Source organism: Dryobates pubescens, chromosome 32 (assembly GCF_014839835.1).
Source record: "Dryobates pubescens isolate bDryPub1 chromosome 32, bDryPub1.pri, whole genome shotgun sequence".
In the NCBI taxonomy this organism is placed as follows: domain Eukaryota; kingdom Metazoa; phylum Chordata; class Aves; order Piciformes; family Picidae; genus Dryobates; species Dryobates pubescens.
The window spans coordinates 8,003,691-8,026,044 of record NC_071643.1 but is presented as its reverse complement, the minus strand read 5'-3'; the positions used below and the strand labels follow the sequence as shown (position 1 = coordinate 8,026,044).

The following is a 22,354-nucleotide window of genomic DNA, read 5'->3' as shown; positions in this document are numbered from 1 at the left end:
GCAGCTGGCCTGGCTGTTGCCCACTGCCTCCTGCTAAGCCATAGGAACTAGCACACATCTTTTCACAGACTAGATGGTAAAGATAGGGATGAAGGGAGCTGGGATATAAAACCACAGCCTGAGGTTTTGGTAGAAAGGTAGTAAGTTTGCCAGGTATTCTGTTGGGAGTACTAGTTACAGGAGTACCAGTTCACCCTGCTATGTGACAGGAAGCCAAACTGCAGTCTAAAAGCTGTGTTTTGTGGCCATTTTGAAAACAGGAATTCAAAATTCCCAGGAGAAGCCTGGTTTTCTTATCCATTATTTAGCACAGGTTTACTTTTCATAGTTGTTTCCTAAATATGCTTAGGCTCAATACCTAGGGGTAGTCCTGCAGATCTAGCTGGGACTATGTGTGTAAGGGTCTTGTACATTTGATGTAGTTCCAGTAAGATCAGTTACACACACAGAGAGAATGTGGCTACTAGGAATATACTTTAGGATCTTTTTCTAATTCCTTATGATCACTCTCAAGCACCTTGGCAAAACAGGTCCTGCACACTTTATACAACATAAAGACTAGTTAAATCTGGCTATAACCTTTTATGGGAAGAAGTGGAGTTCCAACAGCTCCAGGAGGACCTGGGGGTCCTTTTTCTCCTGGATCCCCCTGTAAAAGTACAACAATAATTTTTACTGCCACATACAGCATGCAGTGTGCTAGCATGTACCCGAAAACTTCAACAACGGTGGGGTATGTAAGGATGTGACACACATCACCTGGGAAATTCAATTTTGACACTTTACAGCATTTAAAATCAAACAAAAATACTTAAAATGGTCAGGATCTTTCCAGACACCATGACTAAGCAGTGTATCTGTTTGACTCTTCAGAACTTGGGGCTGCTGCATTTGGTTTCGTTCATTTATTGTAAAAGATGAATTAATTACAGTAAATCTGTACCCATTTAATTGAGATGTTTTAACAGCCAAACTGCAATCATTTGCCTTAAAATCCTATAACAGGCTTGAAAATTACTTCTATGATGACACATAAGCATTAAGAAAAGAGGTTTCACAGTGTTACATATTATTGATGGTAAGAGATATTCAAAGTTCTTATAAGAAGTTTAAAACATCTGCATCAGAGAAACATGAAAGTGACTACTAATGGCATGGAAAATCATTTCTGCTTGGAGGATTTCTAAATTAGCTTGGATTTTGATATGTGGCATTGCAAGTGAAGTGGACTTCAGGGAAGTCTCTTGTGTGGCAAATTCTATTAGATTTTTTGCTTTGTAGATTAGGAATCAGGCCTGTTCTGTGTGGCAAATGGCAGCTGAGAAGACAAGAATGTGCCTGTGGGAACAGCATAGTGAGGTTGTGCCTGGGATGAAAGTTCAGGGCTTTTTAGGACACAGACAAGAAGAACTAGGACTGCAAAACTGGATACCTGCACTTTTCAGGAATAATCAGATTTATCCAACTGTTTCCCAAACAAAACTACAGCATCTGTGCAATGATTCCAAATTTTGTGTAACTCTGTAACTTAAATTGATATTCCTTTAAGCTGAGTCTACCTGATTCATCTTCATTTGCTCCAAGTGTTTCCACTTCCTGAATCATTGCCACAGGCATCCAAACTTCACTCTAGCCTAAGTTACCAACAATTAATTATTTTTTGCTTACTGTTTGTAGTGTTAACTGATGGCTTCTCAAGCTGTGGGCTAATCAATGCAGACTGAGGAACACACTGTGCTGTCTATACCATCTCTTGACTCAAGTTCATTAATGATGCCCCAACTGAAATATCTGGGTGAGTACTTTTTAACAACAAAACACTAAAGGTTTGACTCTGCTTTTGGGAAGTAATGGGCTATAATGATTTTTCTGTTTAAATAAGAGATGTTATTTTTCTGGCTAATTATGATCTGAAGAATCCCACATTGTTGTGAAGCTGACAATAAGCAAATAGTCGAAAAAATGAACATCCATGGGCTGTTTCCCCCCACCAAGTATGAAATCTTGACTAGCACTCTCCTGGCAAGCCTAACTTTGAAACAAGTAAGCATGTGACTAAAGCAGTTGTTTTCACTGTACTTTTACTTATTTACTCCATGTATTTGTCATTTCTCATTTGTAAACCTGCTTTCTGAAAACATGTTTATTGCTTCTTGTCAGCTGTGTCTTTAGCAGTATACTTCTTATGGCAAGCTTGATCCAGCCACAGTTTAATTCCTTTTGTCATCTCAGATTATGTAGAGTGTGTTCCCACCTTAGCCTTCAATTTATATCTGAGATGACTCTGGCTCAAATCTCCTGAGTGTCATTCCTCTGATTTCAGAGGTGCAACTCCTGATGCTTTAAGAAAAGTTACTGGTTGATATGCAGCTTTCCACAAACTTTATTTCAGAGGGAAATAAAAGCTTCTTGACTTTTGTATTTCAGACTATTTAGAGCCAAGTTCATTAGTGTCACCACCAGACAACTATTGGCAATTGCCATTAATCAATTTGTATGTCAAGCAAAATGGAATTCTCACTCTGATATGCACCAAGCAGGAATGTTTTCTTATGTTGCTATTCACTACCATGGTGTTGAGTAACTATGATTATCATGACAACAGTACATCTGACTATAGAAAAGGAAATGGTCTGACAAGCAGGTACATTTGGGAGGCCTCATTAGCACTCATATAGCATTTATGTATCTATGTCTGCGTGCACATGTGCATGCAGGGATGTGCTGGGTTTTCTTACCTGTATGCCTGGATAGCCAGGCTGTCCAGGAAAACCAGCAAATCCTGTTTCCCCCTAGAAAAGACCACATAAATATAATTTAATTAATCTGTTAAGATATTACTGGAATTGAACACAACCCAGTAAGGCAGTCAGGCAATAGGATTATGTTGTGACAACATCAGCAGTTTGCTTGAGAAAAGTCACTGAGTTTGAACAAGAGATGATAGGTTTCACAGAATCTCTTCTGCTACAAACCCCACAACAGGTTACTTTAGTGATCAGGAAATTCAGGTTAGCTGGGGCACAGAAGTAGCTGAATTACATCCCAGCAGACTCATCTGCTTAATACAGCTGAAACTGGCTTACTGCCTGCTGAATGACCTTCTTAAATGAGCTACATACCAGCTTCCCCTCTCCTTTTGTGATTAGTAATATGCTCCTTCATCCTGTATTCAAACACTTCAGGTCAGCAGTGGTAAAGTACAGAGTAAAGAGCAGTTGCACAGATTAAACAGCCACCTGGAACATAACTCAGGATGCAAATACCTGCACTTCGGTGCAATTTATCAACAGTAGGATCATTACCTCCACTAGATTTGAAATGAGCCAGAAGAGGAGGCAGGAAAAGGCAAGAAGGGGATCTACATATGTACATCTCTTGTTCTTCACTCCAGTAGAATGTTGTCATTTATAACTAACATTTCATAGAATCATTTGGAAGAGACCTTTAAGACCACGAGTCCAACCATTACACAGCCATTACTTAGCAGATTTAAATGCTAAACTGGAACTTCTTGAGCCAGAAAGATGAACAAAGCATGCATCTGACACAAAATTTCACAAGCAATGTCACCATGTCAAACAAAGTTAACATGCTGTGGAACTTTTCCATCATGCTATGTGCACGTCCCACATGCGCGACTCTTCCCCCTGCTTGCAACTCAAGACTTCATTAGCCAATTTCAGCTGAATTTCATAGTGGCAGAAATGTGAAGACAAAGAGTTGGCACAACTTTTGTGGCAACAGGTAGCAGGAGAGAAAGCAAGGAATGTAATGTGAACTATCCAAGTATGTGGAAATTCCAAATCTGCACAAATCCACACAAAAGCCAGTCTCACTGATCCCATGTTTCAGGGAGCTGCTTGGACTTCTCATCTTCTTACCTTCATTCCAGGAAAGCCAGCAGGTCCATAAGAGCCAGGATTACCCTGATAAAAGCAAGTAGATTGTGAGCTAAGCCAGCAAATGCTTATTCAAAATTACACCTATTCAGAATTGCTGAGCACTTAATGTTCCTTAGATAAGTACTGTTTGGGGTATTTTTCAGTAATATTACTATTCAGAATTGCTAAGCAGTTAATATTCCTTAGATAACAATTTCTTGGCATGTTTCTCAAAAACTTGGCAAGGTTTTTGCAAATAATTTGTATGAGATGGGCATGAATTTGAACTACAGACCAAACTTAACCAGGTAGGTATTCACTTCACTCATATATCATACTGCACCAAGCACAGTAGTGGACATATTGCTTCATGTGAGCACTGTTACAGAAATCAAGCACAAGCTGCTCTAAAGAGCTCCCATCAGCACATATGGAATATACTAGAATTACTATGTTTGTATTGTGCTACTCCAGAGAAGCTTTGTGCAGATCTAAATATTTAGAGTGGCACTCTACTGATTTACTTTCTTTCCAAGGTCAGAAAGTCTGCATGAACTTGTCTGAGACGGGGTGAGTCCCAGGGCAGGATTCTTAAATGCTCTTAAATACAGAAAGTATGACAGATTAGTTAAAAAAATAATTCCTTAAAGTAATCATTGGAAATGCAAACTCAAACTGACAAATAGATTATGAGCATAATTATAGTGAATTTGGTAAGTAATTTGTTCTGCAACTTCCTTACCCGCAATCCAGGGAATCCAGGAATGCCTTTTTCACCCTTCTCCCCTCTCCCAAGCGTACCCTGAAGCATTCAAAATACTTTGTTTAAACAAGATGCTCACTGAAGTTTACCATAAATTTTAGTGCATGTTTATTAAGTTATGCATACATTAGGTTATAATACATCTTGTTCCATTTACTAGGCTCAGTCACTAGGGCTTAATTCATACAGCACCACTAGCAGTGTCCATGTAGCTTCAGTTACTCAAAGAAACTGCTGTGGTCTCTTCTCCAAGCTTAATGTGTTCTCAGCAGTTTAACCTTTCTGTAAAGCTCTGGGCATCTTTTGGGCTGCATTAGTCAATTTCTCAGTTCCTGCTTATAAATAAACAGTGTACTATGATCTATGTGGACAGCTAGTACTGAGCAGGCACAGAAAGCAAATCTGTTTCAAAGTAAATCTGACGTAAAAAGATCAGGTTTGTCTCCTTTCCCAGTGCTAAGTAACAGTAGTCCTTTTATAACGAAGATGAATTTCTGGTAAAGTGCTATGCTTGGAACTCTGATGATCAGTCTTCTCATTGCTTCTACCTACAAATCTAAATAAGTAGTTGACATAAAGTAGGCTCATTTTTTTGTCCCAAGTTAGATTCTGCTTCTGGTAGTTTTCTGCCAGTGTATTTTCCTCCTGCACATCTATCAGCAATAAAGTCTCCAGAATCCTTTTAATGGCTGCTTCTGCTCAGCATTCAGGAAACTCTTTACTGGAACACCAACATTTCAATTAATCATGCTGACAGAAAGAAAAGAAATCTAGAATAGATGGCAAACAGCAGCTTTTTCTCAGGTGGCTGTGCCTTCACTACTCTCAATGGTACCTTTAACGTGAAGTCAGTCTTTCCCTAACACATGCAGGAAACGCACATCATGCCTATTATGAACACATGCAGATACTCTCCATTTCTCTCTCTCAGAAAATAAAATCTGTGCTTCTGTTTTCTTCACTGTTTCAGTCAGTTACATGTCAGTAGCCCAGCTGGAAACAAGACTGACCTTTCACTGCCAGGTAATGTTCCACAGGTATGTATAAAACAGACCCGGAAAGGTTTTAAAATGTTTCTGCTTTCACACTGATTTAGGTGATGATTAAATCTCACAACACAAATGCTGTCAGCTCTTCCATCACCTTGTGCTTTAAAACAGTAACCTAACCACTGAAGGCCTTTGCCAGCACCATGAGGAAAAAAAAATACAAATCACATTACTTACTTTGGGTCCACGTGGCCCTCTCTGTCCTGACACCCCAGGAAGTCCTTTTTGGCCCTACATATCCAAGGAAATTTTTTGTGCATATTAATATGCAGGACATGCTTGGTGCTGTTTAAGACCTGTTTTGAATGACAACTATTAACAAGTATCATCTTAAGCAATGAGTCTGTTCCTCCAGCTGTACTGAGCAGAAGAAAACCAAGAAAACCAGTTATGTACTGATTTTTTACTTCTCTTAACACTGTCAAAACAGCTTAATGATTGTGGAGTGGTATTGGGGTTTTGTTTGCTGCTTTATGTAGTTTGCTGCAAGTATACACGTGCATAAATGCACACTTGGGTGCATTGCCCCATGAGATGCATGACTGGCTATGTGGCCATGATCACCACAGAAGGGTTAGAATTGGTAGTTCAAAACATTACATTGGAGAAATCTCAAAGAGAATAACTGCTAAAGGTCTGAAAATGGGAAGAGTTTGTGAACAGCTGTGAGACATCCAATAGCAGAGTAACAAACTTGCCCTGAACAGTCAGAAGTAAGATTTGCTAATGACAAAAAGTTAAGGACATGAGGACATGAGCTAAATGGGCTCTCTTCTGAAGGAAGAATGCCTTTAGGAAGAGTGTTGATCAACAGGATTTCTGCTGAAGCTGAGTGTTTATTACAGAAAGATTCATCTTGTGCAATTTCTGCAAAAATTACATGACAGGATGGTGCTTGTCAAGTTTAGCACAGTTAAATATGAAGAAAAATTAACACCTTTTCTCCTTTGAACAGCTGAGCTCCTGGAGGTCCAACTAACAGTGGTGTCCCAGGTGGCCCAGGAAGTCCAACATCGCCCTGTGGAAGCCAAAGGAACAGCAGAGAGACCTTTTATTCTGTGCAGCTTTTCAGTGAGACTCAGCTGTCTTCCTGCTGTACTACAGCACTACACATTCCTGTACTTACTGAACATGTATTAATACCTGCAGATAATCAGAGGTTTGTACTAATATCTCTTAGCCCCTCTACCACCTTCTTACACCCTTTCCTTGGCATCTGCTGGCCATAGTAAGAGATGAGATTTGGTGGCTGATGGGGTTCAGGCAGTTAATGGAGGGTGCAGTTTGATTTAGGCGGTGTCTGTACAGAAGGTATTGCGGTGTAGATGTTCACTAACCTATTGATTGTTGCCTTTCAAAACCTCCAGGATGTGCCTGATTCCTGCAGGCAGTTCACTGAAGTCATCTCTACTGCACAGAATTATCAATGCTTTATATGACTTCTCCTTCTATTCTAATATGACTAGTGGGAGCACACAGCCACAAATGAATACAAGAATCTATTTATACTTCTACTTCTGTAGCACAGTAATATAATTATATTTAAATATATTGGAGGGTTTTTAACAGTGTTTGTTTCCTTACCGGCTCCCCCTTTTGTCCATCCACTCCAATACCTGGGTTTCCCTAATTGACAAAAAACAGTTTGAAGGTATTCAGAAAGTGATGACAAGAGAATTTAATCAAGTAAGTCCTTTTCTTTCTTTGGTAACAAAAACCATAAGGAGCATTTCAAATCTTTGTATAAATGATTGTTTGACCAACAACTTAAAGTCATTGCCTACCTGTTCACCCGGCAAGCCAGGGTACCCTGGAATACCCTTTAAAAAAGAATAGACAAGTTAGTATGTCTGATACAGAGCTTTGCTTTGATGGTTGCCTCCTCTTGCCAGCATCACCTAGAGGCAGAATTTCCTTTTGGGACGTGCCTTTCCCAAAGTGCAATGTACTTTACCTGGCCACTTTGTTCTGCCCCATCCCCACAGAGTGGCTTTGGGGAAAGGGAATAAGGAGAGACCACTCACAGCATTCTGTTGTGACCGCAGACTGCCAGGATGAAATGCATTCACACAGGCACGAGAAGGAGCAACATATGCTCCAATTCCTGTACTTACAACCTCAAATGGCAACACAAAAATATCTCTTCATCTGCCTCAAAAAAAGGATTTCTAGACTTTGATTTACATTAAGGCAAGTTCTGGAATTGGTAGACAAGGATTTACACATATCCTGCAAATGGGAGGCTGTGTGACTGTGATGATCTTACAGGCAAGCCTGGGTGGCCTGGGTATCCGGACGGGCCCCTTGTACCTCTTGACCCTCTAGGTCCCTGGAAAAGACAGAAAAAAAGTCTGTCTGCAAAAAGACCTTCAGCATACCCTTTTCTCTCAAAAACAGTCCCTACAAAATGCCAGCATCACTTGGACTCAAGTCTACTGGCCACTGCATTCTGTCCACAGCCTGAAACTCACACCATGCCTGAAATCTGACTGTCACCAGAGCAGCTCAGTACCAGTATCCTGCATTTCATGGAAGAAGTAGTCTGCAAACAGTGAGTACCAGAGTGACAACTGTTCAGTGCACAGCTAATGTGAATGGGTATGTTCTGTTTCAGCCAGCAGCAATTGGTCATGAGGACAGGCTATAGGACTCAATGTTTCTAAGACTTTACTCTGGAATTTTGCAGTTTGAGGCAGGCAGGGAGAAACCTCAGTACTGCTTCCCCATGAAGGAAAATCTGAGAGATCTTCAAGACAGAAAGCATGTATAGAACCCACTGACTGTACTTACAGGCATGCCAGGGGGGCCAGGATCACCTCTGTCTCCCTGAAATCACAATCATTTAGAAATTAATGATCACAAGCTTTGTTGTGTGTATTTTCTAATGTGACAGCTACTAAGGTCACAATCTATCTGGTCCAGTTGCAAATTTGCTGGGTTTTTTTGTGTTAAGCTTTATTAAAGTGAAGAGTTATGAGAACAATGACATTTGCTATGCATGTTTTCCTACATGACATTTTTTTTCACTATAAGATACTTACTGGAGGTCCTTTTCCAAAATATGATACATACACTGAATTTCCCTTTTCTCCTTTTTGTCCTGGATTTCCCTTGAAAGAAAAAAAAAAGCTATTTTAAAGCATGATCCACACTTACTGATACCCTACATCTCTATGGAGATTGAATGATCCACTAGAACCACCATCACAGCACGAGGATTTTGCAGTTCCTTTATCTAACAAGAACTTTGAAAGTAATATTGCCTTCTGTATGCCCTCTGTTTTTAAGAACTAAATTCCTGTGGTTGCTGTGGAGTCCTTTATAAAACTTTGCCTATCTTGGCACCCTCAAAATCTCAGTCTGATATAGCAGAAATGGATGATGTGTACATGTCTAAAGAACAGATATATTAAGACACAACTTCTGAAGTTTTCTCATGTGAAGTCCAAGTCTACTGGGTATAATTTAACTCAGCCACTTAACTATTGATTTTAATAAAATGGGATACTGTTTTTCATTAACTTTAGCCACTTTAAAACTGTACTGGCTTCCTGATGTTACACACTGGCTGTGCAAATCCTAAAATCAGAATGAAAGAAGGGAAGTATTTATCCCTGGCACAGTCCAATGAAAAGGAAGATTACAGCTGTTTGCAGCTGCATATAGCTCCAGTAGTCTGGATGCAGATTACAGGTCAAACAGCTAGAACACATTAAACACACCAAAAGTTCTATTTGTCTTTGGTTATTTTGCATGTGATCTCTTGTGAAATTAACCATTTTTATTAGATTCAGTTTGGTACCTCCTACATGACTTAGGTAAGCGCTTACTAATAAATGTAAGATTCTCCAAGGTAACAGAAGTAAAGCTGATGAATATGTACATAGCATTAAATAAAACTATATGGGACAAGGTTATAAATAACACAAAAATGTTAGCTGCAATATATAACCAGCTGTAAGAAACTGCTTTACAAAGAGGCAGTCTTCATGGAGTGGTTGGAATAGCATTCTTGTCCACAAGAAAATACGGTTACTATGCCTTGCTTTTCTGGGTGGCTAATTTAATTTGCAGTGGAATCTTAGTGTGCATATCTAAGGCTACAGGCCTCTTGTGTCTCACATTCTCTGTAGGTGGCAAATACTTTTCTAGGCTTGCCAGTGAGCGTGCTCCTGGAATTGAGAGTATTTATGCTGTAATTTGTCCCATGTCTCATTTTTCCCTTTATGTCATTTGACTAATTATAAAAGGCAAAACCTCTTATTTTGAAAACCATAATAAGTAAGAAAGTAAGGTAAAATTAAGAGTTTGAGTGGAGGTAATTTTACCCTTTGGAGGGGTAACGGGTTAGTATGAGGGCTATACCAAATTAGGTTATTACCAACTTTTGTATTAGGTTGTATATTTCATAGCATTTGGTACTGAAATTGTAGTTTTTTCCTAGTTGCTGTATTTCCAATAACTTCACACTGGCACCCACTGCACACTGTGGCTGAATCAGCATCTTATTTAGCTTCTGCTAAACATGTTTGACTTATCATGCAAATTACAGTTGTTTTTACTGTTTTCTTTGAAAAGTGTCAGGGAGGCTGTAATACCTACTAACCAGCAATTAATCATTCAGAACTAAAACATGTTTCCATGAAATGTCAAAGACTGAGGACTAGATCTGTTCAGCAAAATGTCTTTAGAGTTACAGTAATTTATATCCCCTACTGGCATGAATCTGCATTTTATCTTCATTTGAAGAGAACTGCTAGCACAACCATTTAAACAATCTAAAAATGCTTTCCATGTTAACAGCAGAAGTAAATTATATTGAAGTGCTAATTTTAGACTGAAATGATCTCTCCATATACAGACAAACACCCGGACAGGATGCGGTATGCACAGAGCAGCCACGTGGGAAAAGTGGCACAAGAAACCAAGAGCATGATGTTGGAAGAGATCTACTAATACACTTGTGTGATCAAACACTAAAAATCTTCAGATGTTACAGGACTCAGACTTGTTGAAGCTTCCACTTACTGCCAATTCTGCTAAGGTATGTCCACCCCAACTATTAAAGCTTTCAAGACATTTCAAGTATTGATTAATGGTGTGATGGTTTCAAACTACTCCTTAGTTGTACTTCCATGAAATGGTATTAGCACAGGTGTGGTTATGTACAGGGTAACAAAGCAGAGTTTAGCTCTTAGGGGAGACATGCACACTTCAAGAGTATCTCACATTCAAGCTTAATCTGCTAAGGCACCAGGCGTCCTTCACTCCCCTCAACCTTAGTAAGCATGCCTGGAAATTCATTGTGCATTGTATAGCCATAGTCTAAAACTCCTTTAATTTGTAGAGCTGTTGGCTGGGAGGGGAAATGTACATATAGAGTATTCACAGATAGCAGGGATGCCTTTCACCTACATAAGGACCTCTTGGTCCAACATAACCATTTTCGCCTGGAAATCCCAGATCTCCTCTTGAGCCATTGCAGCCATCTGGACCACGCTTGCCCCTGGGTCCTTCACTTCCTGGTAACCCCTGAAAGACAGTGTGATATTTATTAGAGATGCAGCATGATAACTAGAGAATTACTTTTTTTTTAATTAGCAGAAACAGCAGACTCAGAAACAAATCCCTTGGATCTAAACCAAAGGACATCTCACAGTGGTCCCAAGATTCATCCTTTTTGCATTAGCAATGTTTTCTATTGTGACCAGTAGATTTTTTAACATTTTTTTTTTGGTGTAACAAATTGTATTTTATATCTTTTTCTTTGATGCACAGCAAATATAATAGGGACAGAATTGCTTAAGAGAGCAAGACTGAGCTCTCACTTGAGTAAAAAAGTAACGTTCTATCTTCCCAGAGAAAGCAGCCTCTAACTGTAGTCTTTCCTGTGGCTGTAAACAGCTGAAGAAAATCACAGAAGTCATCTCAAGAAGGCTCATCATAAACCAAAGAACAACAAGACACAGCTTGACTCAAGCATGAAGTAATCTCAGAGATCCTCACCATACATGCAAGAACTGAGGATGTGATTCTCTAACCTAGCAAGAACTAACCCCAGCTATGGCTTATCTCTACTGCCCATTAGACCCTGGGCAACAGAAGCAGTGACACTTCCCACAGAATCAAACACTTTTGTAAGGAACAAATGGTAATTTTGACCCAAAATTATTTTTTGGAGGGTTCTGAAAAATCATCAGGCAAGTATCCTGGCTATTTGCCTGGAAAGTTTTTCCACTTTTACCTTCCTTATTTTTAAGGTCCTTCATCCCAATTTGTGGACACTGGTTTTTAATTAACATTTTTCATAAAAAGCATATACATTTCTTGGGAGAGCATCCTTTCTGTGCTACATTTTGGCCTTGTACAGACACTCTGGCAGCAGTTCCACTGCCAACTGTGGACAGCTGACAAGCAGATGCCAAGACACCCACTCAGCTTTTGCTTCTGTTTTCACTACCAAAATTCAACATTTTAACTTTGAGCCATATGAAACTGATAACAGCAGAGGACTTCAGTTCTAGTAAACAGCCTTTTTCAAAACACTGTATCTAAGAGATACTACCTTTTACCACACCCATTTCCACACTGAAGAAGACACTCAGAAAAACAGAAAATCACTCTCTTCCAAAGATATATTTAGAACAAACCTTCCTTCTTCAGTCCCAATTTATGTTAAAACTACTGGACTCAATGGTTAATTTTTCAGTGCATTTTTTTTTTCCCTGCAAAAGAACTACAGGCAAAAATCAGAGTATTTCAACAGTAAACAAGTCACCATTTGAGATCAAGCAAGCAGATTACAACTTGACATAGAGCCTGTGGAAATAAATTCATTGTTTTTAATCCTAGCACTGACACATGGACATGGGCTAGTCTGATCTTCACTGCCCCACCCCTGCATGAAAATGATGTACTGACCTCACAGGACTCTTGTGGAATTTATCAGTACTGAATCCAGCTGGAGTTAACCTGGCTATCTTAACCTTCTGCAAAACATGTAGCTCTGCAAGTCACATGACATCAAATGGTACAAAGCCAAACAATTTATTTACTCTATTATTCTGCTAGAGGATTTGCTAGGACTTTACAGAACCTCTAATTTTTATGGAGTAATATTAATTCAATACGTACAGGAACACCATCTAAGCCAGGAAACCCTGGGACTCCAGTTGGGCCCTAAAAAGAGATGACAAAACAAAGCTGCTGAGGTCATTAACTCTTAAGTCGAATGAAAAACAAGAATATGTGATACTGTCTAGCAAGAAACAATTAACAGTCTTGTTTGTAACATGAATCAAAAGCTGTAATATCTGAAAAATGTTTCATGGGCTTGCCTTAGCAGGAGACTAGAACCAAGAGTCACCCATCTAACGACAGACGGTACAGCAAAGGACAAAGGTCTGACTCTCATACCATTAATTCTCCGAAGGTTATGAAGTGACAGAGAGAGCCAAGTTGCCTCTAACTTACAAAATAAACACTTTTTGACCATCTAGGTTCTGTTTAGCTTGCTAACATTTAACATTGTATACTTCATAGACCTAAAAGAGCTGTCCATGGTGTTTCCTACCTTATCACCTTTTTCTCCAGCTGGCCCAGGCTGCCCATTCTCACCTCTCTGTCCTTTTTCCCCTGGTAGACCAGCTGGTCCTGTAGATCCCAAGGACCCAATTGGACCTTGAGCTCCCAGATCACCAGGCTGACCCTGAAAGAGTGCAAAGAAGTGAGCGTAAACCTTGCAGCAGGAGATGACTGTATGGATAAAACACAGCTCACAATGTATACACACTCATGATTCAAACCAGCCTGCTGTACAGCCTGCAGATTTGTTCCATGCATCAAAGAACACAACCTGCAAATTTAACAACTTGCTCAAAGTGTTAATTTCTTTTCACCATCACCAGGTCTCCAGCACCACCTCTGAGATGCCTGGGATAAACTGCAAGCCCTCCTGGCTCCATCGGCGTTAAGTATCATCCTCTGCAAGCATAAGATTCCACTGAGCATCCCATTTTTACCACCAGAGAAGTGATCACTCATTTTAGACAAAGGAACTTTGTGCACAGTTAGGAAAAATGGAGAGTACCTTCTTTAAGTCACAGTATATGTTAATTATCTGCATTCTTTTTCTACCTCACACTTATTTAATGTCTTCTTTTAAACTTGTGATGTTTCCTGCAGGGGGTGGGGATATTTGTTATGAGCCACCACATTTATTGAAAGTATAAATTTTAATAGATTGTGTTAAAATGGTTTGGAAGGTTGCAGAAATTTATCTCTATATGGCTCTGATTTGAGGATCTGTACCTTCAGTACCATACAGACCAGCTCGGTGGATTTCTGCTAACTTTCCCAGCGTCATATATGTTCTGAAGTAAAAGTACTTCCCATGCCAGCTGGTTTTTTCGGTCCATAGCATTGCTCATAGAGTTGTTTTGGATTTGCTGCAGTTTTTGTTCTGTGCTGCTAAACAACTATTAAATGATAGATTCAAAGTGCTGAATGAGGCAAGCTTTCGAATCAGACTTCACATGTGACCTGTCTGCACTTTCACCCTACAAAATCTACGTATTTACAGGTCTTTATTTCTCTTACTCATCTTTTTCATTCTGCATCATTATCTTTGTTGAGCTATAACTTGTTTTGTTTCTAAACTGAAAAGTGTTTTGCTTTCTTTTCAGAATTTGTCAACTAATCAACCCACTATATCACACTATTAAAAAGAAAGCAAAGTGGAGCCCCATGTGTTCTCAAGAAAAGCAGATGGCTCTAAGACCACTTGAGGGCAGTAAAGGATATTTTGGTACAACCTCATTTACAAAACGGAAAGACCAGACATTTATTTCTATAAATGGATTGAAAGAAAATAAATTGACAGAAATCAAAGGTGATTGGAAGAGGATAGGTCACTTTAGGAGACAGATTATGTTGAAGCAACAGAATTTAATTGCTTGTTTTTCAGTGCAAACATTTCAACGGCCTCAATCTGGGTTAAATCTTATCTTGTGAACTACAAGCAAAGACCTAAACATATTTTTATGTATTCCCTATCTGTCTTTTAAAATACCTTGGTAAAATCAGTGTGATTTGACAGTTGGATGTGAAGAAATGTGCTGTATACACCAGCCAATCAAATCAGCAAAGAAAGAGGAATGAGAAGGTGACTTACTACCTGCTTGGAACAGAAACTACTCTAGGCTTACACTGTACTAGAAGCAGAATTGGATCACCACCGGTCCTGAGGACAGGAAAAGAATCCCTACACTTACAGGTAAGGATTGTTGAGGAATGGCTTGAATTGCAGGGACATGATTCTATGGCACAGCTGCTTGAACAAAGTGCATAGGCTGGACTCCATCTTGTTGTTTACTGCTCACAGTAAGCTAGTGTGCTGATGCAGCAAGGCCACCATAGCCTTGTGGCTGTGCTCGCAGCTGCTTGAAAGATAACAGTGTGTGAAACAAAGTATATGTTAAACAAAGGACTACTGAGAAAGAGCTTGTGAAGTTGCATGTAGGCCTAACCACAAGGAGGCTGGATATTATAATGTAACCCTGGACTAATAGCCAATAGAATAATGACATTTGTGCATGTTTAGTTGAGATGCTTTATAAGCCATGCTTTTGAACAATAAAGGTGAAGCTTGCTTAGCAATCATATTGATTGTTGCACCTTTCCCTCACCCTGCTCGCCGTCGGATCTCTTCCCAACAGAGGATGACCTGGAAAAGTATCCTACAACTCATGTTCCACTTGTCTTTAGTGGCTCTTCTCAGTTAAACCTTGATCCTGCTTCCAGTGAAGCCAGGACAGAATCAGCATAGTGTCTCCAGCAACAGATAGAATTTTCTTGATACCATAATTTGAGCAATGCAAACTATTATGCAAATTAAGGGCTACTAATATTAAACACTGCTGATTCTGCATCCTTGTTAACAATGAATGGACAGTGCAGGATTCTGGGTGTTTAACTGCATGTAGTATTTGCTTGCATGAACAGTTGCAGCCTGTCTATTGGCAATGCCTGGCACATCTCCATTGTAAAACTGAATTTGTTTATTGAAGTGCTTTTAAAGCAGCTATTGCACCCTTAAAATAATAAATAAGGAGAACACAACCATTTTAATTAAAGAATAATTCTGAATATAAGGAAAGTGAAATGAATGAGACTAATCAAACACAGAGACTAGTAAAATACAACTGTTTCAACCATTCACTCTTCTGGAAGCAGTGTGGGGTTTTTAGTACACTTAGTGAACTATTACCGTGCAAAATGCAGCATTCAGCAGCACAAAAAACACACACAAGATATTTCTCAGTAATCTTCTAATGCCTCTGTCTTCATGTATTGTGTGGACAACAAGTTTCTGCAGCAATTTCAAAATTTTGAGTTCCTAGTGTATATGCTCTGCACCTAAGAGCTGACAGAATATTTTCAAATCATCTTATATCCTTCAGATAGTTGAAGAAACTTGATTTTCATGGTACTCAGAATCTGAGACACTATGATTTCTATGTTGGTTATCCATCACAACTAACCAAGAAACACTTTCAGGATATATGTAGTCCTTTAGGCTGATAAAATGTCTTCATTAGATGCTACCCTGTGAATTTAATTGACTCCATGGTTTATGTCTTCAGTAGGAGGTGGTGAAGTCATCAAGCAGAGTGACTGAATCCAGAATCCACAATAGGTTTGGCAGCTGATCCAACTCCAGCATGCCATGTGAAGCTGGTGGATTGTCTCTCTTTCTTTCAGCTCAAAGACTGATAATGACTGGGAGCTTTGTTTAAGACCAAACTGATACCATGTCATAACATCTATTATCACATCTATTATTTGTGCCCATCCAATGTGACTACCGCAGCACTACAGTCTCAGGACAGCTGTACAAATAAAGAGGATGAAGGTAGTCATGCTCATGTGGAAATGACAAATTAGCTCAGTTAAAATGACCAGAATATTATGCCTGCTCTGCCATCTGATGCCAATAAATTCCTTTAGGATTTCAATGCCTTGCTAATTGTCTAGGTCAGGGACTACCCATGCCAAGACTATGGTCTGTTATTTTAGCATATCCTGAGCTTGACCTGCAGTAAGCAACTGACTTCTGACAAAACAAGACTATATTTTTTTTAATTAAGTATGCTTCCTAGGACTATGGCTGCAAATACTTGAGAATCATGCAGCAGAGCACTGTCTGAGAAAAGCAACGGCTACAGTTATCTGCAATAACCTTTTTTGGTTGCCAAAAACACCAAAGAGCAATTGTTTCTTGGAGTACCCTAAGCACTTGATTATCTGAAAGCACAATCTTTTAAAGGAGTCTTAACTGAAAATCAAAAACACTGGTTCATGCTATTACTGTGAATTCTGTCCTGCTTCTTGTTACCAGTGAAGTCAGAAGAAGTCCAGTTACTGCCTTCAGTTAGAACAGTCCCTATGTTACAGGATATGTGGAGAGTGGAGGCAAAAAACAAAGTGCCCTTTTTCATCTCGCAGTTGGTGCTGGCTTGCAACCAGTCTTCCTCCTTGTACCAGGACAGAGAAAGGGAGGAAGGCAGAGCGGTTCGGGGGTGAGAAGAGTGCACACAGAGGCATTTGCAGATGTTTTCTTTTGCAAAATGCTTAGTGAGGTGGGAGCATCTGCTGTTCCTCTAAGCTCCACCCATGTCCTCTCCCCTTGTGGAAGAGCAAAGCCACAGCTTCCAGAGCTTGTAGGGGTGTCCATTCTAGGACGTTTCCACTCCTCCACTCTGTGTAGGACTGAGAGCAACACCATTTTCACTGCAAGTCAAAGGCTCCAAAATAAACTTTCTAAATGTTGACTTTATCAAGATGAGATCAGTCTGAGAAAGTACATAAACTTGGCATTAAATCCACTCTCTTGTCCTTAATTGAGGACATTTTTCTGTGGCTGTACACTAAACAGTGAGTGAGGGTCAGACTAATATATGGCATGTACTTTATTCTCCCTTTGATCAGAAACAACAGATCACATGACTTTTCAATGTTAGATATCTTGGGGTTTATGATGCAGTAGCACCTCAGTGCTTGACCTTTCTCAGCATCTGTATCTTGTTGCAAATGACTAGTAAATTTTGTGCTGTTTTATCATATCATACAGTGATCCAACATGCTACAGCTTAGTGTTCACTCTGGTACTCCACTGAAGCACAATAAATCACAGTGAAGTGTTGAAAACATTTTTCACCACATACTTTGTTTTGTGTTTTAACCCTGTGAAACCATGGAAAGAAAAGGGATGCAACAAGCCAGTGGGTGTCACTGTTGTGTTAAACACTGCATATGAGAGAGTTTGGCACCAAAACTCCAAGACAGACTGCTAATGGTTCAGAGAGTGGTTTAGACCACAAATAATTAACACCAGATTAGTTCATAAAATAAAACTAACTTTAGCTCTGATTTGTTTTCTTGAAACAAGTCACTGATTGGCAATTTTTGCTTCATTCAAATCTATGAAAAAGAATGATTTGGTGGAGGTTTTGTCTTGTCTAATGTGAAAAAGCAGCAAATGCTGGTTTTAGTATGGTGGGACAGAGGAACCTAACGTATTAGGGAAAGAAAGATGCTCAAGAACCAAAGGAAAGCTAGCTTAACCAGATCAAAACTTTGGAAGCATGTCTAATATGAAAAAACATCTTATTTATAGGTGCTTTAGCTGGACATGCTATATGAAGAACACCCTCAAAGAACCCTTATAGTAAAGAGACTGGAGTGATCAGTTTCATGTTCCAGTAAGCAGGATCCATTCCCTACCAGTTCAAATCCCAACTTCTGGAGCCAGAGCACAGCCTGGAAGTCTGGTCTGCTTCAGGTGTGGATTTAGGATCTCATTTCTCTGTATTTGTTTTTCTGTGATTCTCATGATAACTAGGTGAAATACAATAGAAACACTACAGAAATAGATAACTGGTCTCAAGAATCTTCTATTTTAAGACTGCATCACAGCTAAAATACTGAGGGAAATGATCAATAAGTATGAGGCAAATGATAGGAGAGACCTGGGTTTCCCCAGATGCATGTGTACTGCATGTGCATTCCACTAAGCACATGTATTTGAGAGCAAATAGATAGCTTTTACCTATTCATTTCCTGAGCTTGAAAACTCAAAGAGAAGCACTGGAAACTTCATGGGAATGACAGATTGCTATTGCATACTGACATGCAAAAGGTGTGAGTTAATAAATGCCTGTCCCCAAAACCAGAGGGATTTTGCAGTTTCCCAGTTAGTGAATCTTAAATATATTAACACTGTGCTGTAAATCAGACTCACTTAACCCACAGACTACGAGGGAGATCTTACACAAGAAGTGATGCCAGGAGACAGACCTAAAGTATGAAATTCACCATTCTTACCCTGCTACACTGAGATATACCCCAGCTGACTTTCTAACTTATCTCTGACAATCCCCAGGCTTAGTGTCTCTCATGAATGCCTACTTCTCACACCTCATATGCCAGAAAAAGTGAGATCTTCCTCTCAGATTTCTGTTTGCTAGGTTCAGTCCTACACTAGTATGAAAAGAGGCCACTTCATCTGCAAAAGGACAAATGTTGGTCTTGCTGAGTTATATTTATGTATCAGTCACTTTGCTCCAGGCATTTCACATGATCTCATGGAAGCTAGATCAGGTTGGGTCATGAATAGATGCTTGCTTTCTAAATCTACTTAACTCTATAAACAAAGCCAAAGGAATTGAATGGGATCAAACTCTGGGGTCAGCACAGGACAGGTTTACAATCAGGCAGTGCTAACCACAAACATTTTAACTGTCTAACTTCTCAGGGCAGCCAGCATTTTTGGAGGTCACTGATCCAACACTGTGGAGGTTAGCAAGGAAACTACTACCCAAATTAGAGAAAGAGGAAGAAAAGGAGGAAAGTTTTCATTACCAATTTGGCCTCTCAGAAGAAAATTTAAATCATGGACTTTGTAGGAGACCAAAAATGAAGAGGGAGAAAAAAAAATTTGCTGTTTGCCTCTAATTAAAAAGATTGACTGCTATTGTCTACTGGAAGACCATACCTCTTGACTCAGCAAGAAGAGGCTAGAGAAAGACTCAGTTGTTGCAGGATAGCACAAAAAAATCATACACACAGTGCTTCCATATAAGCACATATATACACTGGCAGTGTATGTACTTGCACTAATGACTCGCTCTCCTCATCTATCTTTTCTATAAATGAATACATATATTAGCACACAGTATGCACAAAGAAATTCAACACCATGATTAAATGGTGTCCTATGGAAGAAAGAATCTTTGAGTTGTGACACAAGATCAAGAGATTAATAGGAGAATGTAAAACTAATTCCAACAATGCCAGTTACACAGAAGTTGAATTTTCATTGTGATGTGGAAAACTACAACGATCTCAAGATGGGGTACACTACTAGCAGTAGTGACTGGAGTGTTTATTCAGACAGTGATTTCTTGCTAATGAGTAGTAATGCAAACCTGTTGATAGCACAGAATTATTGGAAGGTTGAGAGGAATAAAACCCAACAGGTACACAAGCTCTTCTAAACACAGTAGAGCAACCAGTGCTGTATACAGCTATTTACTTCCACTTTTCCCCCAGCTCACCTAATTTCAATACACTAATTATGGCCTAGGCCATTTCCTTTTCTTACCACCATGGTCATCTTTTCTCTGGCTAAGGCCTCAATTGCCTTTTCCACCGACAATGAAGGCTTTCTATGATGACATGTAAAAGATTTTCAAATGGGCAACTATGAGGCAAAGTCCTAATTCCCACAGCATTCAGTCAGATGCACGGTGTTCTTATGCCATCCTGGTACCCACAGCTTTAACTAATCACACTGCCACTGCACTTCAGAAAATGGAGGGAAAGAAAGGGCATTATGCTAGGACTCCAAGGACAGCAGGGCAAGATTTGAGGTCCTAACTTCTTATAGTCATGCTGACCACTCAGCTCCTAAACTTCAGTATATTTAGGAGGTTAATTTTAGGTGTGTATTCTCTTCTTTATTTTTTTTACTGTTTTAGTTGAGGGCTACAGCTTTGTCATACAGAAGTTACAATCTTTTTAGTTTTACAAAATGTGAAGAAACTTCACTTGTCATTGTTAATTGCCAATAAACAAAGCTGATTTCCATCAGCTCTAAGGCTTTTGTTCTAGTTTAATTGTTATAGATAGACTCTAAATCTGCTCCAAGCCCAGAAATAACATTTATTCACTTTAACAGCTACATTTCCAGTGAGCAATGCTTCCACTGAAACACTAAGAAGGAAGGTAACATTCTAAAATGAGTGAAGGGGCAACATCATCAAATACCTGTCAGTGTTTGATATGTCAATAAAAATCCCTAAATTAAACTAGCAAAAATATTTTTCTCAAAGTCTGCTGACAAAGTGAAACCCTTATCAGATGGGCACACCTTAACTTTGAAACTACAACTGCTGTTTTATCAGCAGATGGATACCCTGACCGCTCTAAAAATCCCCTTCTCTTTGGTGTGTGGAGAAGGATGTAGGGAGATGACCAGTAACAATGTGCAAAGCAAACCACTTAGGTTCTTATTCAGCTGTTCAAACTACCATTTGTAAGTTGAATTGTATGACATCTTCCTAGCTAAGTCTACATTACGATTCAGTGGGCATCCCTCCTATGGCTAGTAATTCCTCTGCATTCCACCAGGTGTCTTAGAAATAATGCCCTTTGCTAAAGAGCATCTCCTCCAGTGCATTTCTTAGGGGGGGTAAAAGTTAATAGAAAAATTCCTCTGAAACTGGAACTCCATTTGTAAGAATTCAGCCAACAACAAAGACTCAGAGTAACATAGGAATGGTCATGTTCCAGCTAGTTTAATGAAGGATTTGGTTGCAGTTCTTGGAAGAGTTTGAATAAAACATTTAATCAATTCACTCTGGGTCTGACCCAGTGAGTTTCTAACACAGATGATGCCTTAGCAGTCCAACAATGCCCTTGCTCCCCTGTAAGTCTTAGATTCCATGTTCAGTGGAAGATGATGAAAGGAATACCCTATGTCTGACTGCCTGTGCTAAGAGATTAAAAAAGAAACAAAATGAAAAGTAGGTGGCCTGGTTATGTGCATCAATGTAATTCAGTGTGTATGATGTAGCTCACTCAGATGCTGTCTTTCTCATTCAGCCTCTGCAAAGCTCCCAGTATTGCAGTTGGTTTAACAGAGCAGAACAAGGACTTGTTAACTTTGAGGGTGCTGTAAGGTTGGCTTTCCAGTGGGTCTGGATGAAGTTATTGTTCCATTGCCTTTTGCCAGCACGTACATGAATTTTCTAGTATCTTTTTGTGCCTTCAGCAAACACCTTCAGCTAGCCTCTGCAAATTAGTGAAAAAGGCAAAAATATGGTGCTAGGCAACCACATTTGTACTGTTGTCTTTATCTCTGCTTCTTTACAGGGAAGGATTATTTCATAAACTGTACACTTCTGAAGTGCCAGACTTGCATACCAGCCAGAGGTTTTCAATGATCATTTGTTTCTTGCACTTTAAAGAAAGAATTGAGGAGGACACAAAACTCTGAGCACCCAGCCTAGGAGCAGAATTCAGACAACAAAAGCAGATAAAGCAGATGTTTTGCATTCTAGGAAGCTAACAATAAGATAAACAATTTTTTTATTTTG

General features: G+C 39.4%; 1 protein-coding gene and 1 long non-coding RNA gene across 2 annotated transcripts in view; one reads left to right on the top strand and one right to left on the bottom strand.

Moving 5' to 3' along the window:
* The window catches only part of COL4A4 (collagen type IV alpha 4 chain), a 56,181-nt gene that overhangs the window by 28,080 nt on the left and 5,747 nt on the right, over window positions 1-22,354 (bottom strand). Inside the window, exons 4-17 of the mRNA XM_054175593.1 lie at window positions 13,270-13,404; window positions 12,831-12,875; window positions 11,112-11,228; window positions 8,738-8,806; window positions 8,487-8,522; window positions 7,963-8,025; window positions 7,481-7,516; window positions 7,281-7,322; window positions 6,634-6,714; window positions 5,874-5,927; window positions 4,627-4,686; window positions 3,885-3,929; window positions 2,739-2,792; window positions 580-649 (exon numbers count right to left, since the gene is read on the bottom strand). Of these exons, the coding sequence (XP_054031568.1) occupies window positions 580-649; window positions 2,739-2,792; window positions 3,885-3,929; window positions 4,627-4,686; window positions 5,874-5,927; window positions 6,634-6,714; window positions 7,281-7,322; window positions 7,481-7,516; window positions 7,963-8,025; window positions 8,487-8,522; window positions 8,738-8,806; window positions 11,112-11,228; window positions 12,831-12,875; window positions 13,270-13,404 (907 nt within the window). The remainder of the gene's footprint in view (window positions 1-579; window positions 650-2,738; window positions 2,793-3,884; window positions 3,930-4,626; window positions 4,687-5,873; window positions 5,928-6,633; window positions 6,715-7,280; window positions 7,323-7,480; window positions 7,517-7,962; window positions 8,026-8,486; window positions 8,523-8,737; window positions 8,807-11,111; window positions 11,229-12,830; window positions 12,876-13,269; window positions 13,405-22,354) is intronic.
* Window positions 10,579-13,769, top strand: LOC128898810 (uncharacterized). The gene is made up of 4 exons (XR_008462982.1): window positions 10,579-10,740; window positions 12,549-12,726; window positions 13,339-13,422; window positions 13,604-13,769. It is a non-coding gene; the product is annotated as an uncharacterized LOC128898810 (long non-coding RNA).